The following is a 25,233-nucleotide window of genomic DNA, read 5'->3' as shown; positions in this document are numbered from 1 at the left end:
ACTGTGTTTTAAAAGTTCCCAGATTATGCTACTAATGAGTCTGCACCCATCTATTGGGTTTCCAATATTTAGCTCAAACTCTCGTCATTGACACGGGTTCCACTAACTCAAGTCAAGAGCAGATTAGCAGGGCACAAGGTTACACATGGAGTTTAGCCAGATAAAATCAGCTTGCCAGAACTGTCTCTCATTACTTATTCAGCTCAGATCACTTTAGCAATTGTGATATTGTCTTGCATTGATAACTGAATTAAATGAGAAAAATTCCAGCTCCCAGTGACAATCTACCCCTCCAGATCCCAGCAAAGACTGGCTGGGATTGTCAGTCAATCAGCAGGACTATGGAATACTGCAGTTTTGCCTGATTTAACTTTCAAATGATCATGGTTGCCATAAACTGCTGAATTTGGTTCCAGGATCTGGAGGGGTAGATTGCCACTGAGAGCTGGAATTCTTCTCACTTCTGCATCAGTCTATCATGAGGAATCTTGTCAAAGGCCTTAATAAAGTCCATACAGACAACATCCACTATCTGCTCTCATCAATCATCTCAATCATGTTTGCAAGACACAATCTCCCCCACACAAAGCCATGCTGCTTATTGCTAATAAGTCCATATTTTTCCAAATGTGAGTAAATCCTGTCCCTCAGAATTTTCACCAATAATTTTCCGACCACTGACATAAAGCTCACTGGCCTGTAATTTCCTAGATTATCCCTGTTGCCCTTCTTAAACAAAGGAACAATATTGGTTATTCTCCAGTCCTCTGGTACCTCTCCTGTGACTAAAGTGGATACAAAGATTTTGTACAAGGCTCCAGCAATTTCCTCCCTTGCCTCCCTCAGTATTTTGGGATAGATCCCATCAGTCTACCTTAATGCTTGTCAAAGCATCTAACACCACCTCCTTTTTCACATCGACAGGCCCTAAATTATCAACACACCCCTCTCCAGACTTACCATCCACCCGTCCTTCTCCTTCATACTACTGATGCAAAGTATTCGTTAACGACCTCACCCACTTCTTCCAGCCCCACACATAAATCCCCTCCTTTGTCCTCTTGCTCCTTATATACGTACATTATGCCTTGAGATTTCCTTAATCCTGTTTGCCATGGACACTTCATGGCCTTTTTTAGCCCTCCTAATTCCTTGTTTAAGTTCTTTCTTGCTTTTGTTATATTCTTTGAGGACTCTGTCTGTTAGCTTCCTAAACCTTATGTATATCTCCTTTTTCTTTTTGACTAAACTCACAATTTCTCTTGTCACCCAAGGTGCCCCAATCGTGCCATCCTTATCTATCATTTTCACAGGAACATGCTGGTCCTGAATTCCAATCAACTAGTCTTTAAAAGATTTGCACATGGCAGATGTGGATTTACCCTCAAACAGCTGCCCCCAATCTACATTCCCCAATTCCTGCCTAATATTCCCGCAGATTAGGGCCGCGATTCTCTCATCCCGCCGCACGATTTTTTTAGTGCAGTGGGCTGGGAGAATCGTGTGTTGGCTGATTCGCGGGGTTCCTGCGAGCGTTCACGCCGCAACGTACGTTTCCCAGGGCCAGATTTCCAGTGGTGTCTGCGCCGCACCGGAAATCGCCTGGGAGGTGGGGTCGGTATTTAAATAGTATTTAGCATATTACTTAAATGCTATTAGCAGAGCCGGAACTGAATTCTCCAGGCCTGCTAGCATCTCTCATCCTGTCAGAGTGTTTCACTCCGGGGGATTACAGTAGCTCCCCATTTTCAGGGAACTAGCAGCCCAACCCGGGGGGGGGGGGGGGGGGGGGGGGAGAGAAGAATCGGGGACCCCCAAGGGGTCAGGGCATGGACACCCTTGCAGCCTGTGCCCCCGGCACTGCGCAAAGGGCATAGCCAAAGGGCAATTGGTAGAGGAACCTGCTGCCACTCTGCCATTGGGATTGTTGGGGGCAGGAGGGAAGCCGGGATTTAGGTGTTTCAGGCATGATAGAAAGGGGTGTAAAAGAGGTTGGGGAGTTACGTTACTGATTAGGGAGAATAGCACAGCTGTACTGAGGGAGGATACCTTGGCGGGCTCATCCAGAGAGGCCATATGGGTAGAAATCAGGAACAGGAAGGGTGCAGTCACTTTGATGGGGTTATATTACAGGCCTTAGATAAGATCTAGTGGATTTAAACAGATTAATTAAAGCTGCAGTGGCAACAATTTCATGATATTGTGCTATTTGCTAATGTGTAGGTAGGTCCAATTAAATCTATGATGCACACCATCTATTAATCCTGGTAGTGCTTACTTTTGAAAATTTATAGATTGTGTACTAATATTGTTGAACCTTGTGCTTAATTGACATTATGCAGTTAAGCTACCAGTCTTGTCCCTCTCTCAACCACGTCTTTGTAATAACGACAACATCATAGTTATATGTACTAATTCAAACTCTAAATTCATCTGCCTTGCCTGACATACTCCTCGCGTTAAAACAAATAGACTTCAGACCGCCAGTCCCACTGTGTTCAGTAATCATTCTGTCTGTTCTTCCTCTTAACCTTACTCGGTTATTTCACTTGCTGACCTACTGCTCTGGTTTCCACTCTCCTGCCGTACTAGTTTAAACCCTCCCGAGTGACATTAGCAATCCTCCCTGCCAGGTGGCCCTCCAGTTTAGATGCAATCCGTCCTTCTTGTACAGCTCTGGAAGACATCCCAATGATCCACATGTCTGAAGCTCTCCCTCCAACACCAGTTCTTTAGCTACGCATTTAACTGTACTATCTTCCTATTCCTAGCCTCACTGGCACGTGGCACATGGAATAATTCTGAGATTTCAACCCTCGAGATCCTGCTTTTCAAATTTGGGAGATACAGCAGCCAATTTGGTCCAGAAAGGTCCCACAAGTAGCAATGTGAAAATGACCAGAAAACCCATTTCTTTAGTGTTTATTTAAGGGATAAATATTAACCAGGATACCATACTAGAGAAACTCTCCTGCTGTTCACTGAAATGCGACCATGAAATCTTTTATGCATGCCTGACAGAATCAAAACTTTTTAAAGTTTGACAGGTTCTGAGATTAATTATTCGAAATAATATTGGCATAACATGTCCTTTGTTCTGTGGACAGCACATGCATTTGTCCTACCCAACTTCCTCATCATTGCATTCTATAACATTACCCAGGTGCAAAAAATCATTTGTGTATAGTGTATAAACAGAGGTAGCTGTTTGAATTTACTTTCATTTTGATCTGTACTCAGAGAAAAACTGACTCGCTGTTATCCAATAACTGGTATAATGACAGTTAAGCGTAAGGTTCAACAATATTAGTTCACAATCTATAAATTCTCAAAAGCACTACCAGAAATAATAGATGGTGTGCATCATAGATTTAATTTGACATTAGCAAATAGCACAATATCATGAAATTGTTGCCTCTGCAGCTTTAATTAACCTGTTTAAATCCACTAGATCTTTTCTAAAAGACATCTCTGATGAAAGGCAATGATCTTTCTTATCTTCTGTCTAGTCTCATTGGTCCTTAGGCATATAACAGCCAAGATCATGGGATACTTGGTCTTTTTCCCTAAGTCATTACCAATACAAGTCTTAGCCAGCAATGAAGAGATCAACCACAGTGGCTCTGAGGTAAACACCATCTGATTTTTTCCTTGCAAAGGCAATGCTTACCATTCCTCAGAGCAGTATAACTGAGATTGGGAACTACACAACTTTGCTTCCTAATGCGGTTCACCATTCGGAATCCAGAATTTAACAAAATAATCAAATGAATGATCCATGATAGATCATTTAGGATATGAGTGGTTGGCAGCACCACTAACAGAGCAAACATTTTATGACAGGGAGCAGGGAAAACTGGAAGGATGATTCAACTGGAAACTGCTGCATGTACTAATCATAAAAATAATACAGAACAAAATGAGATGAGGAGAAATGTCTTCACCCAAATGGTTGTAAATCTTTGAAATTCGCTATCCAGAAAGTTGTGGATGCTCCACTGTTGACTACATGTAAGGCTGGGATAGACAGAGTTTTGGTTTCTCTTGAAATCAAGGAATTTGGGAAGCGGGAATTTGAAGCACGAGATCAGCCATGGTTGTACCAAATAGAGGAGCAAGCTCAACAGGTTATATGTTCTACACTTATTCCTGTCTCACGTTGTGAGTCATTACACAATACGCCATTCTGTATTATTTTCAAAACAAGTTGAGAAATTAAGAGTGGCCATTAAGGCAGATGAAAAAAGGGAACTACTAACCATTTTCACCAATAGTTAAAATTAACACGTTAGATAGAATTTGCAACTTAGGTCATGAAAGGTATATGGTTTATCTGAAAATTATATGATTTAAGGTATTACTGAGATAGCATTCCTTCCTATATCTTAGTATTTAAAATGAACTGCAAAATAAATCTATATGTCGCACACGAGTTTTTAAAAATGCATTTTTGCAAGTTTCATTCATTTCCTATCTGAGATGTGCAAGAATCTCTCCTATGGATCAACTTTAGATTTTTACTCCCTGCAGAAAAACACCTGACCTCCAGACCAGAAATAGCCAATGCAATGAGATATTTAGCTCATTGTTATGTAAATATTTAGTCCAAAACTATTACTTCAACAAGCTGCCCCACATTATTGAACATTTCATCTTTAAATTTTATGAGTATTTTTTGAAATTGCATGCACTACAAAATAACTTTTCTGAATAATTTTACACTAGGTCCTCCCAAGGCAGTACATGTAAAATAAATTTTATACAATGTTACTAGTCCAAGCAGAAGTAAATACTTTGAGAGTTGTGCCAGCTGGAATTCGAGCGACCGTTTGGATTCCAGCAATGAATTAATCTCTTGTTTCAGTTGCTTCTCTGAACCTTTCAGATTGTCTGCTTCCAATGACTGTGCCTTTAGTTCACTCTTTGTTATCTCACGTTTATTCATCTCTTGATCCAGCTGCAATGTCAGAGTCTTCACCTGTGTAATTAAGAATATCGATCACCATTAATACAAATGATCTGAATTTAAGATAGAAATGAATCAACTGCAGAAAGTGCGTTTTTATGTCTGTCGGGATGTTCTTCACATTCAAAGATTTAACTTTTAAAGTGTAATCAGTGTCATAAAGGTAAACATGGCAACCAATATATGCATAGCAATTGGGACATGCACTACTGGAAGGTTTCATGTGTCCCATAGGAAGAAGGCAAATTATCCCAAGTTACTTGCACTTTCTTCCTATTTCTTTGAGGGTTTGCATTAATAGGAGTCTGGGAATTTGTTGTCAGCCCTCTTGGCCAAAGGTAGTGAGTGACCTCAATGAGATGCTGTATTTACTTCTAGTTAAAGACCACGGGGAAATTGTTTACACAGATAAAACAAAAATGATGGGTATACACGGCAGCATCAGAAAAGAGAACGCAAGTTTTAAATAATTTTAATTAGAGACCCTCCATCATGAACCTTGGATGATGGCTTTTTGCTTGAAATGTTAATCAACCTGCTCTATTTTCAGATATTTACTCAACTACAGTGAAAGTCCAATTTTTATGATTTATTTTTTACAAGAATGATGTAGCCATGTTTTAGGCTAAAGTTGTGTGTTCAAATCACTTCATGCTCACAGAGTTCTTCTGGGCAGCACAGTGGTTAACACTGCTGCCTCATAGCACCTGGGATCCAGGTTCAATTCTGATCTTGGGTATCTGTCTGTGTGGAGTTTTGTGTCCGTGATTGTAGTCTGGCATAATTTCATTGGTAACCAGCTTCACAATTCCATCACCTTCTAATTAAAACAAATAAGTTGTTTAGACCTTTTTTTTGGCATCTTTAATTATCAATTTTGTCCCCAATTCTTGAACCCTGTGCCTGATAAAAGAGCTTTCAGGCACCCAGACTCTCCACACTCATCAAGATCTCTTGCCTCAGTGTTCTTTTCTCGAGAGAAGTTTCATAGGGTGAACAATCTTTCCTTATAATCAAGGCCTTTCAGTTCAGGAATCAGCTCTGTAATCTCCCTCCAAACTCTCTCCAATAACTTTCCACTTTTTTTATGATATGGAGATAAAACTTAACACATCTCAAAATTGAATTTGCTTTCTTCACCCACAAACACCGAATCAAAAACGGAAATGGGGATGTTTTACTGCAATTGAACAGGGCGCTGGTGAGGCCACATCTAGAGTGCAGTGTGCACTTTTGGTGTCCTTATCAGAGGAAGGATGTCCTTGCTGTAGATAGAGTACAGTGTAGGTTTACCAGGCTGATTCTTGGGATGGCAGGTCTGTCACAGGAGGAGAGATCACGTCGGTTAGGATTGGGTTCATTGGGAGTTTAGAAAAGTGAGAGAGGAGCTCGTAGAAACTTATAAAATTCTAACAGGGTTAGACAGGGTAGATTCAGAAAGAATGTTCCGGTTGGTGGAGGAAGTCCAGAATTAAGAGGCATAGTTTGAGCATAAGGGGTAAAACTTTTAGGACTGAGGTGAGGAGAAAATTCTTCACCCAGAGAGTGGTGAATCTGTGGAATTCACTACCATTGAACGTAGTTGAGGCCAAAACATTGTCTGATTTCAAGAAGAAATTAGATATAGCTCTTGGGGCTAAAGGGATCAAGGGATATGGGGGAAGATGGGATCAGGATATTGAATTTGATGATCAGCCATAATAAAAATGAATGTGGAGCAGGCTCGAAGTGCCGAATGGCCTACTTCTGCTTCTATTTTCTATGTTTCTATCTGCAAAAACCCAAAGATCTCTCCTGCTTCATTCCCTCAAACACATCTACTTTTAAAATGTACTCCATATTTTCCTTTCGATGCCTAATTTCATGAGTTTCTACTTATTTGTGTTGAGCTTCATTTGTCAATCTTTGCACATTGTTTAAAGTTTAATTAGTGTCACAAGTAGGCTTACATTAACACTGTAATGGAGTTACTGTGAAAATCACCTAGTCATCACATCCGGCATCTATTCGGGTACACTGAGGGAAAATTTAGCGTGGCCAATGCAACTAACCAGCACGTCTTTCAGACTGAGAGAGGAAACCAGAGCACCCTTGGGAAACCCTCGCAGACACAGAGAGAACATGCAAACTCCCCATAGACAGTGACCCACGCTGGGAATCGAACCCGGGTCCCTGGCATTGTGAGGCAGCAGTGCTAATCACTGTGCCACCATGAAGTACCATTGGCCACTGTTCTCAACCTGGTATCATTCACAAATTTAAACACTTCAGACAATATTCCATTCTTCAAGTAATTTCTGAAAATCATGCATAACTGCAGCCCAAACACCAATCCCTGTGATGTTCCACTGGTAATCACTTTCTACTCTAACAAGTCCCCATATCACCACCAGGCTCCATGGTCAATTTATCATCAGCAATGTTTCAATTTAGCCAAATATTTTGCCATCTATCCCATGGACACATACCTTGCAAATAAGTGTTCCATGAGATAATGTCAAATATGTTCCTGAAATCCAGATACTTGGGTCTGGGGTTTCCATTTGGCTGCACCGCTTTTTAAAGTATAATTTGCCTAAGATCGGGTTTTTATGATCCTTTACATTAATTACAAAAACACTTCAATAGATACAGGTCCCATTCAAAAAACAAATTAAATTTATCAACATTGAAAGCTTCTTCCGTTAATTGTGCTCATTTGCAGGCCTTTGAAAAAACTTTGAGAAGTAAATCTAGTTCTTTTGGGTGCAGGGAGACTAACAGGCACATTTTAAAAGCTTTTGAGTATAATTTTACTAATTTACTAAGAAACTGGCTACTGTAGCACCAAATGTTTCAAATGGAGGGTTTTTCTGGGCCTGTACGCCACTTGTGCAAATTCAATTATGGTTGAAAGCTCTCAGGAGGGCGCCAGAGATGTCCGGATGCTGGCAGTGATTAAGGGGGAGGGCGGACTTAACCTATAGTGGTGGGTGGGAGGTTGACCTACATGGTAGCGGTTAAGGACCTTCCCTTTGTTTGCTGGGGGCGGGGGGGCGGGTCTCTTGGGCTTGCCGGTGTTTTCAGGCCCCGTTCCTCAGGTATGGTGGCTCACAATATGCCTCCTTGCTTTTTTTGTCATAGAAACATACAAAATAGGCACAAAAGTAGGCCATTCAACTCTACGGGTCTGCTCCACCATTCACTGTGATCATGGCTGATCATCCACCTCAATAGCCTGATCGTGCCTTACCCTCATATCCTTTGATCCCGATTCACCCAAGAGCTGTATCGAACTCTTGAAAACATACAATGTTTTGGCCTCAACTGCTTCCTGTGGTAGTGAATTTCACAGGCTTACCATTCTCTGGGTGAAGAGATTTCTCCTCATCTCAGTCCTATTAGGTTTCCTCCATATTATTAAGACTATGACCCTTGGTTCTGGACACCCCCACCATTGGGATTCGTCTTGCATTGACCTGTCTAGTCCTATTATAATTTTATAGCTTGCTTTGAGGACCGCCCGCCCCCCCCCCCCCCCCCCACCCACCCCCCCCCCCCCCCACCCCCCCCCCCCCCCCCCACCCCCCCCCCCCCCCACCCACCCCCCCCCCCACCCCCCCCACCCCCCCCCCCCCCCCACCCACCCCCCCCCCCCACCCACCCCCCCCCACCCCCCCCCCCCACCCCCCCCCCCCCCCCACCCCCCCCCCCCACCCCCCCCCACCCCCCCCCCCCCCCCCCCCCCCCCCACCCCCCCCCCCACCCCCCCCCCCCCCCACCCATTCTTCTGAACTCCAGTGAATATTATCCTAAATGACTCAATCTCTCCTCATGTCAGTCTTGCCATTCCAAGAATCAGTCTGGTATACCTTCACTGCAATTCCTCTACTAGCATGAACATCTTTCCTCAGATAGGGAACTAAAACTGCACATAATATTCCAGTTGTGGCCTCACCAAGGCCCTATATAAGGATCCCGATGGTGGCCGGGTCCAGATGTGGAGATGCCGGCGTTGGACTGGGGTAAACACAGTAAGAGTTTTAACAACACCAGGTTAAAGTCCAACAGGTTTATTTGCTATGCAGGACTTTAGCCTGGTGTTGTTAAAACTCTTACTTTGAGGTGTCCAGAACCAGGGCTATAATCTTAGTGATATAGGGGAAACCTTATAGGGCTGAGATGAGTAAAAATTTCTTCCCTGCTCCTGTACTCAAATCTTCTCACTATTAAGGCCAACGTACCATTTGCCTTCTTTACCACCTGTTGCACCTGCATGCTTACCTTCATCAACTGGTGTATGGATCACCCAGGTCTCATTGCACATTCCCCTCTCTTAATTTATCGCCATTCAGATAATAATCTGCTTTCCTGTTTTTCCCACTCTAGAATTTTCTCACTACCGACGTCAGGCTGACTGGTCTACAACTGCCTGGTTTTCTCTCTACGTCCCTTTTATAAATTGTGGGGTTATATTAGCTACCCTCCAATCTGTAAGAATTGTTCCAGAGTCTATAGAATCTTGAAAGATGACCACCAATGCATCCAAGCTGTGACAAGTGGTGTTCCTCAGGGATCAGTGCTGGGACCTTTGCTGTTTGTAATATATATAAATGATTTGGAGGAAAATATAACTGGATTGGTTAGTAAGTTTGTGGACGACACAAAGGTTGGTGGATTTGCGGATAGCGATGAGGACCATCAGAGGATACAGCAGGATATAGATCAGTTGGAGACTTGGACGGAGAGATGGCAGATGGAGTTTAATCCGGACAAATGTGAGGTAATGCATTTTGGAAGGTCTAATACAGATAGGAAATATACAGTAAATGGCAGAACCCTTAAGAGTATTGATAGGCAAAGGGACCTGGGTGTACAGGTACACAGGTCACTGAAAGTGGCAATGCAGCTGGAGAAGGTAGTCAAGAAGGCATATGGCATGCTTGCCTTTATCAGCCGGGGTATTAAGTTTAAAAATTGGCAAGTCATGTTGCAGCTTTATAGAACCTTAGTTAAGCCGCACTTGGAATATAGTGTTCAATTCTGGTTGCCACACCACCAGAAGGATGTGGAGACTTTGGAGAGGGTACAGAAAGGATTTACCAGGATGTTGCCTGGTATGGAGGGCATTAGCTATGAGGAGAGGTTGGAGAAACTTGGTTTGTTCTCACTGGAGCGATGGAGGTTGAGGGGAGACCTGATAGAAGTCTACAAGATTATGAGAGGCATGGACAGAGTGGATACTCAGAAGCTTTTTCCTAGGGTGGAAGAGTCAATTACTAGGGGGCATAGACTTAAAGTGCAAGGAGCAAGGTTTAAAGGAGATGTATGAGGCAGATGTTTTACACAGAGAGTAGTGGGTGCCTGGAACTCATTGCTGAGGGAGGTAGTGGAAGCGGATACAGTAGTGACTTTTAAGCGGTGTCTTGACAAGTACATGAATAGGATGGGAATAGAGGAATATGGTCACCGGAAGGGTAGGGGGTTTTAGTTAAGTCGGGCAGCATGGTCGGTGCAGGCTTGGAGGGCCAAAGGGCCTGTTCCTGTGCTGTAATTTTCTTTGTTCTTGTTTCACTATTTCTAGTACCAATTCCTTAAGTACTCTGCAATATAGATTATCAGGCCCTTAGGATTTATCAGCATTCAATCCCATCAATTTCCCCAGCACCTTTTCTCTACTAAAATAATTTCCTTCAGTTCCTCCCTCTCACTAAACCCTGTGTTCCCCAACATTTCTGGTATGTAGTTTGTGTCCTCCTTTGTGAAGATAGAACCAAAGGATGTATTTAGTTAGTCAACCACTTTTTGTTCCCCATTATAAATTCTTCTCTTTCTGACTGTAAGGGACCTACATTAGTCTTCACCAATCTGTTTCTCTTCACATTGTCAAAGTACCCAAAGATCTGTAGAGAAAATCTGCCTGCTTCCAAAGGGAGAAACACAATTCTTAAAAAAATACAAAAGTTATAAACCTTGGTTTACAAGCTCTCACCTCATCCTCCAATCTCTCCTTCTGTTTACTGAGCTGCTCCACTTTTTGTTGGAACTGCTTTAAATCGACTTCCAACATAGAAAGCTTTTTTTCCACTTCCATCACCTGATTCTCTGCTTTCTGTCTGGACTTCCTCTCCTCTTTCAGCTTGTTATCCATTTCTGAATAGTATCAAATAAGTTTTAAAATACATCAACATTTTAGGATAATACAAATATTAAAGTGAATAGTTATCATAGGCATATGATTTTGAGATGCCAATGATAGAACATGCATTGAATCAATAAAACTAAATGAAATTTCAGAAAATTTCAACTGCAAATAAAATCATTTTTATACTACTCCTAATTGTATTAGGAAGTCATAAAAGTTAGCTGAATATCGAAATAATTATTCTATTCAAACCAAGTCAAAGCTTCTTCACACGCATCCTACTTTGTACTGAATCTTCTGTAACTTGACATCCAGTGTGCATTTATATTTAAAAAATGCGCACTAACATCAGTAACTACTTCCTTAAGATTCATGCACTAAAACAAAATATTTCTGGAATCCTTCAGAACAGTCACCAGATAGCAAGGCTGCTGGTAGATATACTGGATGGATTTACTGACACTTTGAATAATCAAAGGTACTAATAAAGAAAAACTCATATTGGTTGAGGTAACCAATATATCTATTAAACAATGACTTCTGTAATGGTAGTTTTCATCTGTACATTTGTTTTATTTCAGGGTTGAGACAAAGCCAGCATTTATCATAGAAATCATAGAAACCCTACAGTGCAGAAGGAGGCCATTCGGCCCATCGAGTCTGCACCGACCACAATCCCACCCAGGCCCTACCCCCCACATATTTACCCGCTAATCCCTCTAACCTACGCATCTCAGGGGCAATTTTAACCTGGCCAATCAACCTAACCCGCACATCTTTGGACTGTGGGAGGAAACCGGAGCACCCGGAGGAAACCCATGCAAACACGAGGAGAATGTGCAAACTCCACACAGACAGTGACCCGAGCCGGGAATCGAACCCGGGACCCTGGAGCTGTGAAGCAGCAGTGCTAACCACTGTGCTACCGTGCCGCCCTACTGTGCTACCGTGCCGCCTATTACCTATTCCTATTCCTTAGTAACTGTCCGATATGCCATGCACCAACATGCTGTATGCACTAGGTTGGTCCCCAGATTTACACTGGAGATCCTTGAATTCACTTGCATGAAAAATAATCTTTGAAAATACTAACCATTCATGGCCACAGACTTTGCTTCTTCTATGGATTCATACTCATCTACCAATCGTGCTTTAGTTACTTTATGCTCCGTTATTTCTTGGTCCAGCTGCTGTTGTAATATTTTGTGTTTGTAATTCAAATCTATTTCCAAATTATTCTTTTCCTACAGTGAAATTGAATCACAATTATTATACAGAGTGAGCATAAGAGACTGAGGAAGCAATGTTATCTTGTCTTTCTTGGTGTAAGCGGAAGACAACAAGAAAAGATTTCCACAATTGTTTGCAAGGAATTACCAATCATAGCTGTGCTGCAGAGAGAAGTGCTGAGTAAAGGCATGTGCCTTTCGACACATAAATAAATAATTCTTGGGTTTTATTCTGTACCTTTTCATAAGAGTTACAAAGGACTACCTGTCCTCCTTACAGCAATGAATGATGCAAAGTTCGAAAGTGGGGAACGAGATGAACATTAATTGACAAACGTAATTTTCTTTAAATAGGCTCACGTGGAAAGTTTATTTTATATTTGTTCTCCAGAGCATTTAGTAACAGTTACAGATGGAGTTGTGTTACATTTATATATTATGTTGTGAATTCAATTACCAAACACTTGCACTTTTGAAAAGGGTAGAAGAAATGGAATTGCTGAAGCATGAAGGAAAACAAATGACATTAATCCATGTAATCTTCACAAGTTCATCCCAACAGTAAAATAGGTGGGCAATTATTGCACACTTAAGGCCTCATCCTGCGCTGATGCTATTAACCCAGTGGCGGGCAGGGCTCTCATCATGTGGAAACAATCCTTTGCTTTTGGACTCATAGGACTTGCGGGTGGGTATCCCTCATTCAATTACGCCGAGTGCCAAAAGAGAAAATGCTGGAAAATCTCAGCAGGTCTGGCAACATCTGTAAGAAGAGAAAAAAGCTGACATTTCGAGTCCACATGACTCTTTGTCAAAGCTTTGTCAATGCTGCCAGACCTGCTGAGATTTTAAAGCATTTTCTCTTTTGGTTTCAGATTCCAGCATCTGCAGTAATTTGCTTTTTTACACTGAGTGCCTGTTCGAGGGACCCAGGATTGGGCCACTGAGGGATGGGATAGTGTAGTACCAGCTGCAGGCATCACTTCCTCAGTGGCACTGCTGAATAAAGAATAGCTGCCAGCCTCCAATTGGCTGATAGCTCTCAGTGGGTGGGACTTCGTAGAATCATAGAAACCCTACAGTGCAGGAGGAGGCCATTCGACCCATCGAGTCTGCACCGACCACAATCCCACCCAGGCCCTACCCCCACATATTCACCTGCTAATCCCTCTAACCTATGCATTTTAGGATTCTATGGGGCAATTTTTAACCTGGCCAATCAACCTAACCCACACATCTTTGGACTGTGGGAGGAAACCGGAGCACCCGGAGGAAACCCACGCAGACACGAGGAGAATGTGCAAACTCCACACAGACAGTGACTTCCACCCCCATGTCCTTGATTCCGGGAGAAGGCCCGTTGCTGGCTTGTTAAGTCTCAATGGCACAAGATGTGGCAGACCTTCTCATAAATTGGCAACTTGGGAGCCTCACTGCCTCTCCACAAGGTTCTGCCCAATGATACTAAAAACGTAGACAATGATACTATTGGTCTTGCCTTTGACACTGATGATGAAATATTCAGAGTATTAACAAACATTGAGGAAAAACTTTAGAGTTAGACTGTCATCCTGAGGGTCACACTGAGGATGCAGAGAATGATTAGTAGAAATCATATAATAAAATTTGCAAATCTAACTAAATTAGAGCTAAGTCAAAGAAGTAAGGCAAATGAACAGAAATGCATTGTAAAATAAGTACTTGTTGTCACATAATGTTTAAGGATAATGTGTGTAAATCTAGGTATTTGTGTTTCATAATTGTGGGATTAAAGTTTTTAATTAGTCGTGCAAAAGAAGGTAATTAAGTGAATTGTTGAATGAAATCCGTTGGACATTCAGTCTATATGTCATTGGGGCAAATGTCTCAACTATTACCTCATTAAACGTTTTTAAATCTTATTTTGAGAATATTGTTTCTAACTGTTATCCCTTTATTTCCTGGATATGGGATGGGATGTGCAGCTTTTATGAGAAAAATAATTGCTGGAAATGCTCAGCAGGTCTGGCAGCAGCTGACGAGAGAGAGAAACAGTTAACATTTCAGGTTAATGACCTTTCATCAGATATTATCCCAGTTCTGTATTTACCTTCTCCAGATTGCTAAGTTTGTCTTGTGCCTGTTTCCTCTCCATCTCTGCTTTCGAAAGATTCATTTTTGTCATTTTCAGTTCTTCTTGTAAAGAAGTAGTTCGAGCTGAAAAAATGTTGTCATTATCTGATTATTCATCTGTGTTTAGGGATTTTCTAGAAGAGATGTACTAACAACCTAATCCAATAAAGACACCCTCCCACCCCAACACATAGTACAATTTTAAGTTACACAGACCATGAGTCACAGGTTTGATCCATGGTCTGTGCCGAGTTAGCAGATCTCAATTTGGCCAGCAGGTGGAATATCACCACTGACTTCACTCCTTGGGCCCTCAAGCAAAATCAGTCAATTTCTGCTTGTAAAGGTTATTCAGTAAGCCTTGCTCCTATGCATTCAGTGAAGACAGAAACAAGTTCTATTGTGATACCATGCTGATACTCATCATCTCAGTTCATAAGATTTGTAAAACAGTAGAGAACCAAGCTGAATGGAGAAAGTATGGAGGAAATCCAAAAAATGGATGAGGAGTGTACGGGAATTGATTAGTGGCTAATAGAGCATAACACCTCTGGTTCAATAGCCACCCTTTCGTTTGCTGTGGCAGTTCAAATGCAGATAGCACAGTAGGCCGACACAGAATGATGGCATCCTGACTTATGGCAGGCTACCAGACATTGACTTGCATGACTCTCTGCCTACAGTTATACACCAGTTGGAGTCTGAGGAAGTGAGATCTCTTTTGGTTTCAGTATACAGCAGAGTAGACATATGACACCCAGAAAGCTAAGCATTTTCAGTCAACTGCATCCTTCACCATGGGGAGGCCTGCAATCCTAATGGAGCCTTGTGCTTTCTCCACGCTGTAGTTAATGCGCAATGAATAGAGCATGTCAACAACCACCATCATGCCACAATACAGTGCAAACTGTGAGTTGTTGCAAATACCTTCAACACAGACCTCAAAGGAGTCAGATGAATAAAAGTTCACTGTCACCTTGATAGCCACTGAAGGCAATGGATCCTTGTCCAGTTCTGAGGTTGCAGTTGTTGATAGATTTTAGTGAAGTTATCCTTACTGAAGCATAGGTATTGCACAATTTGTTCCTCACTGAGGTTCAGATGTAAGAATAACTCCAGGAATAGCCTGGACTGGTAATGGCCTCCTGCCCTCCACAAACTTTCCCAGAAGATTGTCCTGATCCAAGTATCCTATGTTCATTTGCCAGATCATGCTGTATGGTAAGGGAAATGCACTCATGTCTGGGAACAACTGATTTGTGCAGATGTCTTGCAGTCAGCAAAAGATTCTTTAGGAGCTACCATACAACAACCTCTAAACTATACAAAGCATCGAAGACTTGTAGAATCAAAGCAACAGCTGGAAAATATCAACCAGCAATTAATCTGTAAACAGTTGATTCTAGATTGATTTGCTGGAAGGCTCTGCCTGCTGCTAAACGAGTGTTCAGTTTTGCAAGATTACAAGGAGCCTACAGTCGGAGCATTGAGGTCTAAAATGGCACCATTGCCATTAAATCAGTGCGCACATTATGATCTGCCTCTTTGACTATTTCCAGCAGCTGTTTATAACACATACGCTAATGTCCTCAACCAATGTGAAATATGATGTGACTAACCCCAAAAGTGTATGCGTGACACATGTGCCATTGTGGTCCCTAAAGAGTACCTACAACACCCAAACATCCGGGGCCAAAGATCATAATTTAGTGCTATTTGTGTCTCGTGAGGGTTTTTTAATCGACTGGCTGGCGAACTCTGTCATATTACTGTTCACAGATCTCCTGCAGAGGGTGTAGCACTGAAAACAGGTGGTGGATGAGGGGACAGCTCCACTGACAAGCCTGTGAAAGCGTGTGAACAAATGTCAGCCACGAGAATGCCACTGATTGCAAAATCTGGCCCAATAACATCCACGTAGGCCATATACCATTAAGTAGTATCACCATAGACTGATTGAGGCCTTTTATTTCAGTCAGTTCCTCAGTGCTATCATAGGGTGGTGCTGATCAGGTACTAATTCTTCTGGGGAGGAAAGGGAAACGTGTGGAAGAGGAGACACATTTTTCCACTTGCCAGCAAGAAGGAAATAGTCCAAAGGTTATTAATGACAACATATTGTTAACAAATATCAATTTCCAAATATTGCTTACCTTGCAAATCACTGATCATTTCTGAGCCATGGCTGCGAACTCGCCTTTCAGTATCCAAAGCAGATTGGTGCTGGATAATATCCTTCTCCAGCTGTAGTTTGGTACTTTCTAAAGTTCGGTTTCTCTCCTGTAGTTCACTATTTAAAGTCTCTACCTGGCTCATGGTCTTTGTTAATTCAGTTTGGTTCCTCCGTAACCTTGCCGCTGTGTCCGACTCAGATCGCAGTAAAGCATTCGCTTCTTCTAACTATTAATAAATAACAGCATTATATTTTTCAGGCATTCCTTGATTTTTTGATTTTGAAAAACTTCAGCATATGAGTTTTAGGACTTACTTGTTTTTGTAACTGAACTATTTTCTCATTTGAAATGTGAGAATTCTGGCTCATTTTCTTCAAGTCCTCAAGTTGCTCCTTTAGTGTAGATACTACAGGCAAAACAGTGAACAGTCAAAAGTTACAGGTCCATTATCAATGCGACGTAATGCACTGCAAAAGGGATTTTCAATTAAAATAATTTCTAGGCACAAATTTCAAGAAAATATGTAGGACAAATGACCATCAGTGCTATATGATTCAATGATTTTAGTCAGTAATTGTGAAAATGCACATACTATTTGCTTCCTACTCTTTCTCACTTACCTCCTGCTCGCTGCTTCCCACTTCCCACTCGTAACTTCGCATCTCTCACTCACTGCCCCTAACGCTCCCTCCCGCTAATCGCTTCCTTCTCCCTCCTTCTCACTACTTCCCTCTCCAGACTCCCTTACTTCCTCCCAATCTCCACTTCCTTTGGCTGCCCCCCTTATGCCCTCCCGCTTGCTGACTCGTTCATTGCCCCCCCACATCCTCCCACTCACTGTTCCTCTTCCAACCCCTTCACTTTTTCCCTCTTCCTCTGGCTCGATGCTTCCCTCTCCGGATTACCTCACTCACTCTCTCGCAAGCCACTTTCCTCTGCTGACCCCCTTGCTTCCTCCCTCTCACCGCCCCTCTCTTATCCCCCTTACTATCTCTCTCCTGAGCCCTTGAAAGAGGGCTTGGGAGAAGGGTGGTGAACCGGAAGTGGTAAACAGTGGGGAACAAGTGGAGTGATGAGTGAGAGAAAGTGAGGGGTTGGGAGAGGGAAGCAACGAGCAGGAAGGAGTGAGAGGAAGGAGAAGTGGTGAACAAAGCAGTGGGAAGTGTTTTTAAAAAAACATGCATAGTTACAACATGGTTCTTGGTGCATATGTACTAACAGTGCTAAAACAAAAATGGAAGCAGGGCTATTCAATCACGTTCCCTAATTTACAAACCACGCTAAAATGAAAATGGGCCATTAGAATGCAGTTTTAATAGGGGGTATCCGTATATGGCCCTTATACGTCCTATAAAAGTGTACCACCTCTCACTTGTGTATATTGAAGTTAATTTGCCAATTATGCACCATTTTGCAAGTTTATTGATGCTTTCATGGATTTTGCTGCAGTCCTGCTTTTCACTAATTACACCACTCAATTTATTGTCCACATCTTTTGAAATTGTACTTCAAATTCCCCAGTTGGTGAGCAATAGTGGTCCCAAGTTAATTGACACAGACTTCAGAGTTTTAGTTAGAAAATCGAAACACAGATATAATGGTTTTTATTAACCAGTTACTAACAGAATCACAGCATTAGGAATGTTCTACTACTACTTCTGGCAAAGGACCATTTCTTCTAATCTCCAGCACTAAATCATGTCCTTTACATGGATCTTCACTACTATCCATTTTAAGGTAGGATACTCAAAATTCCTCATCTGTCATAAAATAGCTTCTTTCTACTTATATTCAAACGTTCTTGGGAAATACTCTAGTGCTTCGTAAGTTTTGCCTTAAATTGCCATTATAATTAATCAAATCGGCACAGATAAAGAAGAACATGCTAAAATAGTACCCAAAAGTAAGTTTGCCCTAAAAGGGCAGTAACATTTTAGAAAAATACCTAAATATGACACTAAGAATATAGCCATTGAGCTTACCCTCATTTTCTAAATTCCGTCTCTTTTCAGCCTCTTGTTCCACTTTCCTTTGGTAGTCATTGATTTTGAGCTGGAGCATTACTTTTTCCTTTTCAAGATGAGACACATTAACCTCTAAACTTTTTCGTGAATTGCCCTATAGGTAAAGCCAAAATTTCAGATGAGAAACATCTTTGGTTAAAAAAATCAGACTGATAAATCTGATTGCATTGAAAATACCATATTCAATGGGTTACCATAATATTTTCTGAAAGTAATCATATTTTGGGATAGCATACTTTGTAACATGAATAGAACTCACACTTTATTGCTCAAGTCAAAAAAATAAACAAATACAGCAAATATTTCTAAAAGTCAGTATTGTTACATTTTGGATGCTACAACTTTAAATGAAAAATGCATGCTCCAGGTTTATTGTGTAACATGGGTGAAACATTTTGAAAAACTCAAATACATCACGTTTTAAAATGCGCAATTTTCTAAGAGAACTATAATAAAATTTTGTGGATTGGAAAGGTCAGATACTCATATAAACATAATGGTGATACTTGTGTAATAAATAGAGCAAATAATAAACAAATCTGAACACAAAGCAAATTACCTCATCATCCAGTTCCTTTGTTATTTTCTCCAACTTGGTGTTTGCTGACCTAGAAACAAAATCATTGAACAGTTTCATAAGAAAAACAAACAGAGTTTGCCAGGAACCTTGCCCACTATCTTTTGCAAGAACACCCTTATCCATACCTCAGTTTCAGACATGAGATGCATCTATGTTCATAACATGTCAAAGCAGTTACTGAAAATGGCACGGGCTCCAACAAATTAAAAATGGACATTTTGAGATTGTGCCTTACCTAGATTTTTGTTCCCATTCATCCTTTAATTTTACTTCATTGTGTAACTGCTCCTCCAGCTCATAAATTTTCTTTTTCAAATTTTCAACCTTAAAAGTAAGATAGCCAAGGTGATTAAGCTATTTTCTTCAAAGTTTCAATGATTGAATGTCAAGCAACCAAGGATAGAAATACAAAGCATCACCGGGCATGTTTAAATTCATTGCTGTAGATAAATCTTACAATAGTTACCAACATTCAAATACTGTGCAAAACTTTCTCACAACTCTCTACTTTGGTTATGAAAAGTTTGTAAAGCCACTAGAAAGAAAATCCTGAAATGAACATTCAAGAAAATGCTGTTTGTCATTCTATTCCTCCACTCCTCTCTAAAAATACAAATTATTTATTTCATATGAAATGTTTTGAGACAAGAGCTCATATTTTAATAACAATCCATTCACAAAAAAATAAGTTTGTCTTCTGGATTGCAGAAAGCAATGCCATTTAGGATGGCTACATGAACAATAATGTTTTTTAAATGCACCGTCCAAACATTACAATCTGAAAGCAATAACAAAATCCTTACTTGACTATTGTCTACAGTAGAACTGACTCTATAGTCACTGGTTCGTCTAGAGGTACCAGATGAGTTCCTAGAAGGGGAATTAAAGTACAGGAGAATTTATGAAAGCATTTCAAACCTATCTCAATAAAATGTTAGGTTAATATAGTAAATACTGCAAATCAAATCAAACTTGACCAGCTTCATTCATACAAACTGTGGTTTATAACAATTTTAATGATACCCTGAGAAGGTACAAGTTCATCTAATGACAGTTAGTTCTACTTATTCTGCCATCATACCAAATAAGAGAATGCATTCATGCTTGATATAAATCTGGAAAGGCCAGAATATAGAAATGCAAGAAAGCATAGGATGTTTAAATTGCCATCTAATTGGAGGATTAACACATAACTTGCATTTAGAACAATTCAACACGGAAAACATCCCAAAGCGCTCAGCACAGTGAAATACTTCGAGATGGTGACCTAATTCGTGGTTTAAGAGTTGGGTTTTGAGTAAGTTTTTAAAAGGAGAAAGGGAGAAACAGGAAGATATAATGAGGGATTTGCATAGATGAAGGGGAACATTTGTTATTGCATGCTTTTTCATAAACATTTTTGCTTGCTTGCCTCATTAGAACACTTCACTGAACTCTGTTGGTGGTCATTTATTAGACTATATCCACTATAAGAAAACTAAAACAGGCTCAATGCAGTCCAATTTCAAGGGAAAGGCCTGAGACAGTAGTTAGGTCCCTCTAACATATGCAATAATCTTAAGGCCTGTTTCAGGTAGCTGCCAGGAACTCCTGATAAACTGCCTGATCTATTCATTCAATCCCTATAGTGCAGGAGGTGGCCATTTGGCCCATCAAGTCTATACCAACAACAATCCCACCCAGGCCCTATCCCCATAACTCTACGTATTTACCTTGCTAATCCCCCTAAAAAGGAACAATTTTGCACGACCAATCAACCTAATCCACACATCTTTAGACTGTGAGAGGAAACCGGGAGCACCTGGAAGAAACCCACGCAGACACAGGGAGAATGTGCAAACTCCACGCAGACAATGACCCGAGGTCAGAATTGAACCCAGGTCCCTGGTGCTGTGAGGCAGCAATGCTAACCACTGTGTCATCGTGTCGACCTAACAAGGAACCAGGCATATTTCAGATGTCTTTGGAGCACACAACATAGCGCAGCAAAATTGTGGCTTTTTTGCCTCAGTTTGGTGGAAAACTGTCACAATGTGGACCAATTTCTACCCTATATAGAGAAGTTGTAGCATAAAACGACACAACAGTGGATGTTTCTGCCATTCCTGACTGAAAAAAGTAAGTGGGGAATGCAGAAAACGCCAAAGTCAGAGGTGAAGAGGGCAAATCAGGCAATCACAGCCTGGGGAAAGTTGTGAAGTAGGATGGCGATGCTATAAAGGTGCTGATTAGGGGAACAACGTGGCAGTATGCATGAAAGAGGATGGAATGTTGGCTCAAGGAAACAGTATGGAACAAGAGTGGAATGAGTTTGCAAGTGTGAGACATCAGGATACTGCTAGAGAAATAAAGTCAACTGGTGATAAAAGCATACATAAAAGTGTTAGCAGTCATAAAGGTGAAGTAAGGCAAACTATAAAGGCATAAATATGCAAAGTTGGAGATTTATACAGTTTGGAGGTTTTAAGCTCAGATTTGAGTCAAACAGAACACTGATGTAGTGCACTGTATGGTTCAATGTGGCTGGATCTTTGAGGGTGGAGAGAAAAGCAAGCTGAAGTTAATGGCAAATGAGTTGTGAATACAAAGGCAAAAGAAGAAATAATTGGTAGGAACGTCTTGGTTGGGGTATAACCATGTAAAACAATCAAAGAGCTGGATATGGAGAGGATCACAAGAAAAACAGCGTAGTCACCATTGGTGGTATAATAAGCTGTCATGTTACCACAGATAATATCATTCAAGACTTTCTGACCAAGGTGATCATGATGCTATGGACAACCAGAAACTAAATTGAAACAAAAGAGTCGAATCATAGAAATCATTAAAAATTTACAACACTGAAACAGCCATTTGGCTCATTCTGTCTTTGCCAGTCAACACAAGGTTACCAGCATTAGATTGGAGCCCTGCAGGTCATGTTTCTTCTAATAGACATTCAGGTACTTTTTGAATGTGTTGAGAGTTTCTGCCTCTAACACCCTTTGAGGTAGTGAGTTCCAGGTCCTTAATACCAATCTAGGTGAAAAATTGTTTCATCACTCCGCTAATCTTTCTACTAATTATTGTTGAGAAAAGAGAGATGCTGTCAGAGTTTCTCATCCTGCACTTATCAGGATAGATGCAAGAATGCCAAATTTGAAGCGAAGCAACAATTTATACTGCATGAGAAAATGATGCTTATTGGTTGGCAAGTCAACTAACTGGTCGAGGCACTACCATGAAGAATGCACCAGAGAACTACTACCATTTTTGTTTAATTCACAAAAGGCCTTTTGCCTGCACAGGACATGTCCCTGCATATGAATATGTGTTGTTTCTAGCAAGCGCAAGTAAGCCATATTGCTAGCCCAACTGATAAACTTAAATTGATTGCTAGCCCGGGATTGTTCAATGGGTGCCACCGTGGGGCGGCATGGTGGTTAGCACTGCTGCCTCTCAGCGCCAGGGGCCCAGGTTCAATTCCCGACTTGGGCTACTGTCTGTGTGGAGTTTGCACATTCTCCCCGTATCTGCGTGGGTTTCCTCCGGGTGTTCCGGTTTCCTCCCACAGTCCAAAGACGTGCGGGTTAGGTGAATTGGCCATGCTAAATTGCCCCTTAGTGTCAGGAGGACTCACTCGGATAAATGCTTGGGGTTGTGGGGATAGGGCCTGGGTGGGATTGTGGTCGGTGTAGACTTGATGGGCCAAATGGCCTCCTTCTGCACTGTAGGAATTCTATGATTCTACGAATCTAATTGTGGAATCACAGCTGATAGCAGACACTGTGTTCTGAGCTTTTAAGCATGGGCTGGTTGAGTACAGTCAGTACTGTGCCCATGTGAATAACCAAGGGGACATGGTGTCTGATGCAATCTGGTAGTTGTTGGCACATTAAGCCAGTGTACTTGGGATTGCACTGGCACTAAAATTCATATATCACATTACACCTTTGTGTGATAGGCAGAACATCTTTTTGGCTTGACAGCAGTATCTTGTTAATGGAAAATACCACTCATTTTGGTCATACCTGCTAGAATGATCTGAAACAGCTAGCTTTACCTGTTGTTCGAATTTTGAGATAATTTACAGGATATTTGAGGTAGATTTGACACATTTCAGATCTGAAAGAGGTGCATTAGGCCCCTTCATGAGTCTGCGCAATACACAGTGGACAATGATCTGACTGCAGTAGCCTTTACTCAAGTTCTGTACTACCAAGTGACTATTTTCACTTTAAAATCTATGTCTGCTAATTTTTTGCCCCTCTTACGATAAATACATTGTCCCTATCTGTTCTATCTAGATCCCTCATAATTTCATGCTTTGAGAAACACTAAGTCAAAATGTGTTCCAAGAACTTAGTGAGCAAAGGGAGGCTAGAAATAAGCCGGCAGTTAAAGACATGATGAATGAGGAATTTATTTTTAAAATGAGGGTGATGATTTCAGTTTTGCAGGGCAGGGGAATAATGTCTGAGCACAAGTATAAATAACAGTGTTGATCAGTATAGGGATGGGAAACAAAGAAGTGGTCAGGAGTCAGGTTGAATGACTTCAAAGTTGGGTTCCATGGACTAGACAATGTTAAAATGGACTGGCAATACACAGAGGATGGATTAGGAGCACATTGTAGTTAGGGTGAATTAGGACTGGAAGGATGGTCAGGGACAGGAAAGAATCTGGACAGGTCATCCTAACCTTCAATTTAAATAAGTTCACAAGCTTTCTGCACTTGGTTTCAAAAATAAGGATGTAGGTTGTGGAGGTTTTGAGGAAACAATTTTTCATAAAGACCTCTGAATTGGTCATATCTGCTAGAATGATCTGAGGAGATAAGGAAAGTTTGACCAACAGGAAGGCCTGAGAATACTTGAAATGCTTGACCTAGATCAGCAGTGACTAAGCATCAGGTGCATTCAAGTTTTCAGCCCATGGGACTTTTGGACATCAAAAGGGGAATTGTATCTTTGGAGAAGTGATGAGGGGTGGTGGGGCATGGGCGCAAAGGTAAGAAAACAGCATATTAACATTAATAATGTCGTGATGATGCAGTTAAGGAGTATGTTGCTGAATATGAGGTGGGAGAAGAAGTTTTTCTGGAGGCAGAGATAGGCACTGAGATGGAGGAGGCAGTGCTATGTCAATGACTGAGATTGCAGAAGTGATTGCGAGATGTAAAGGTTGGGTGTAGCTGAGTATGGAAAATTATGTCATAGGTGAGGGTAAGTGAGAGCCCGAAAGAGGGCCTAAAAGTCAGAGGAGAGAGAGCATAGGGAATTTAGGTGGAGGTTAGTCAGTGAGAATGAGTAGCTGTTCATTCAGGGCTTTGTGTTTGTTTTTGCAAGTTCATGCTCCGTTATTAATGAGACAAGAAGTTACTGTTTCAGAGAGTTTTGCTTTCTTGTTTAAAGCAAGATGTATTTCAACTTGACTGTACTCACTGATTATCTCTGTAGTATGTAAAGCCTACAAAAGGTAACTGGTTGCCAACAAAGGCCTTTGGTGTAGGAAAAGTTTCTTCCTCGCCTTTATCTTCTTCCAGATCATCAAAATTGCTCGTGTCGATGTCACTACTTAGCTCAGGCACGACTGGTGCTGAAGCTATAACGAAAGACAGATGCGAATTAGTTGCATTAAACACCAGAACATGCATTCAGTGCCTTGAGCCTGTTCTGCCAGTCAATTACAACATGACTGATACCTACCCTCCTAAACATCTTTAACACTCTTGTCCAAAGAAATTTTATCTGTCGCACTGTTGAAAATTTAAAATGATCAAGCATCCACAGGCTTTTGAGGGAGAAGGTTCCAGATTTTTATTACTGTTCATATGAAATAAAAAAGTGCTTCTTGATTTCAGTCCTTAAATGACTTAGCTCTAATTTGTTCTGGATTTTCCAACCACAGGAAATAGTTTGTCAGTAACTAACCTATCAAATCTTGTTTATCAATCCAAAGTCCTTAACTAAATTACCCTCCAACCTTCTAAACTCAAGAGAATAAACCCATCTTCATCATGTAACCTTTCAAACCTGCAACTAC

The 25,233-nt window shown here is 41.2% G+C and overlaps 1 protein-coding gene across 2 annotated transcripts in view; it reads right to left on the bottom strand.

The window, feature by feature from the left end:
• Positions 1–25,233, bottom strand: part of rock1 (Rho-associated, coiled-coil containing protein kinase 1) — a 147,259-nt gene that overhangs the window by 41,914 nt on the left and 80,112 nt on the right. For both annotated transcript variants that reach the window (XR_013498315.1, XM_078216081.1), the window contains exons 10-20: positions 24,633–24,792; positions 20,013–20,079; positions 19,445–19,533; positions 19,189–19,237; positions 18,588–18,723; positions 16,920–17,011; positions 16,585–16,831; positions 14,409–14,515; positions 12,184–12,334; positions 10,938–11,098; positions 4,794–4,978 (exon numbers count right to left, since the gene is read on the bottom strand). Coding sequence is in view for 1 of the 2 variants with exons in the window: in XM_078216081.1 (XP_078072207.1) it covers positions 4,794–4,978; positions 10,938–11,098; positions 12,184–12,334; positions 14,409–14,515; positions 16,585–16,831; positions 16,920–17,011; positions 18,588–18,723; positions 19,189–19,237; positions 19,445–19,533; positions 20,013–20,079; positions 24,633–24,792 (1,444 nt within the window). In the remaining variant the exon portion in view is untranslated. The remainder of the gene's footprint in view (positions 1–4,793; positions 4,979–10,937; positions 11,099–12,183; positions 12,335–14,408; positions 14,516–16,584; positions 16,832–16,919; positions 17,012–18,587; positions 18,724–19,188; positions 19,238–19,444; positions 19,534–20,012; positions 20,080–24,632; positions 24,793–25,233) is intronic.

Source organism: Mustelus asterias, chromosome 7, assembly GCF_964213995.1.
Source record: "Mustelus asterias chromosome 7, sMusAst1.hap1.1, whole genome shotgun sequence".
In the NCBI taxonomy this organism is placed as follows: Eukaryota; Metazoa; Chordata; class Chondrichthyes; order Carcharhiniformes; family Triakidae; genus Mustelus; species Mustelus asterias.
The sequence above is the reverse complement of the archived record's forward strand: the minus strand, read 5'-3'. Positions and strand labels throughout refer to the sequence as shown.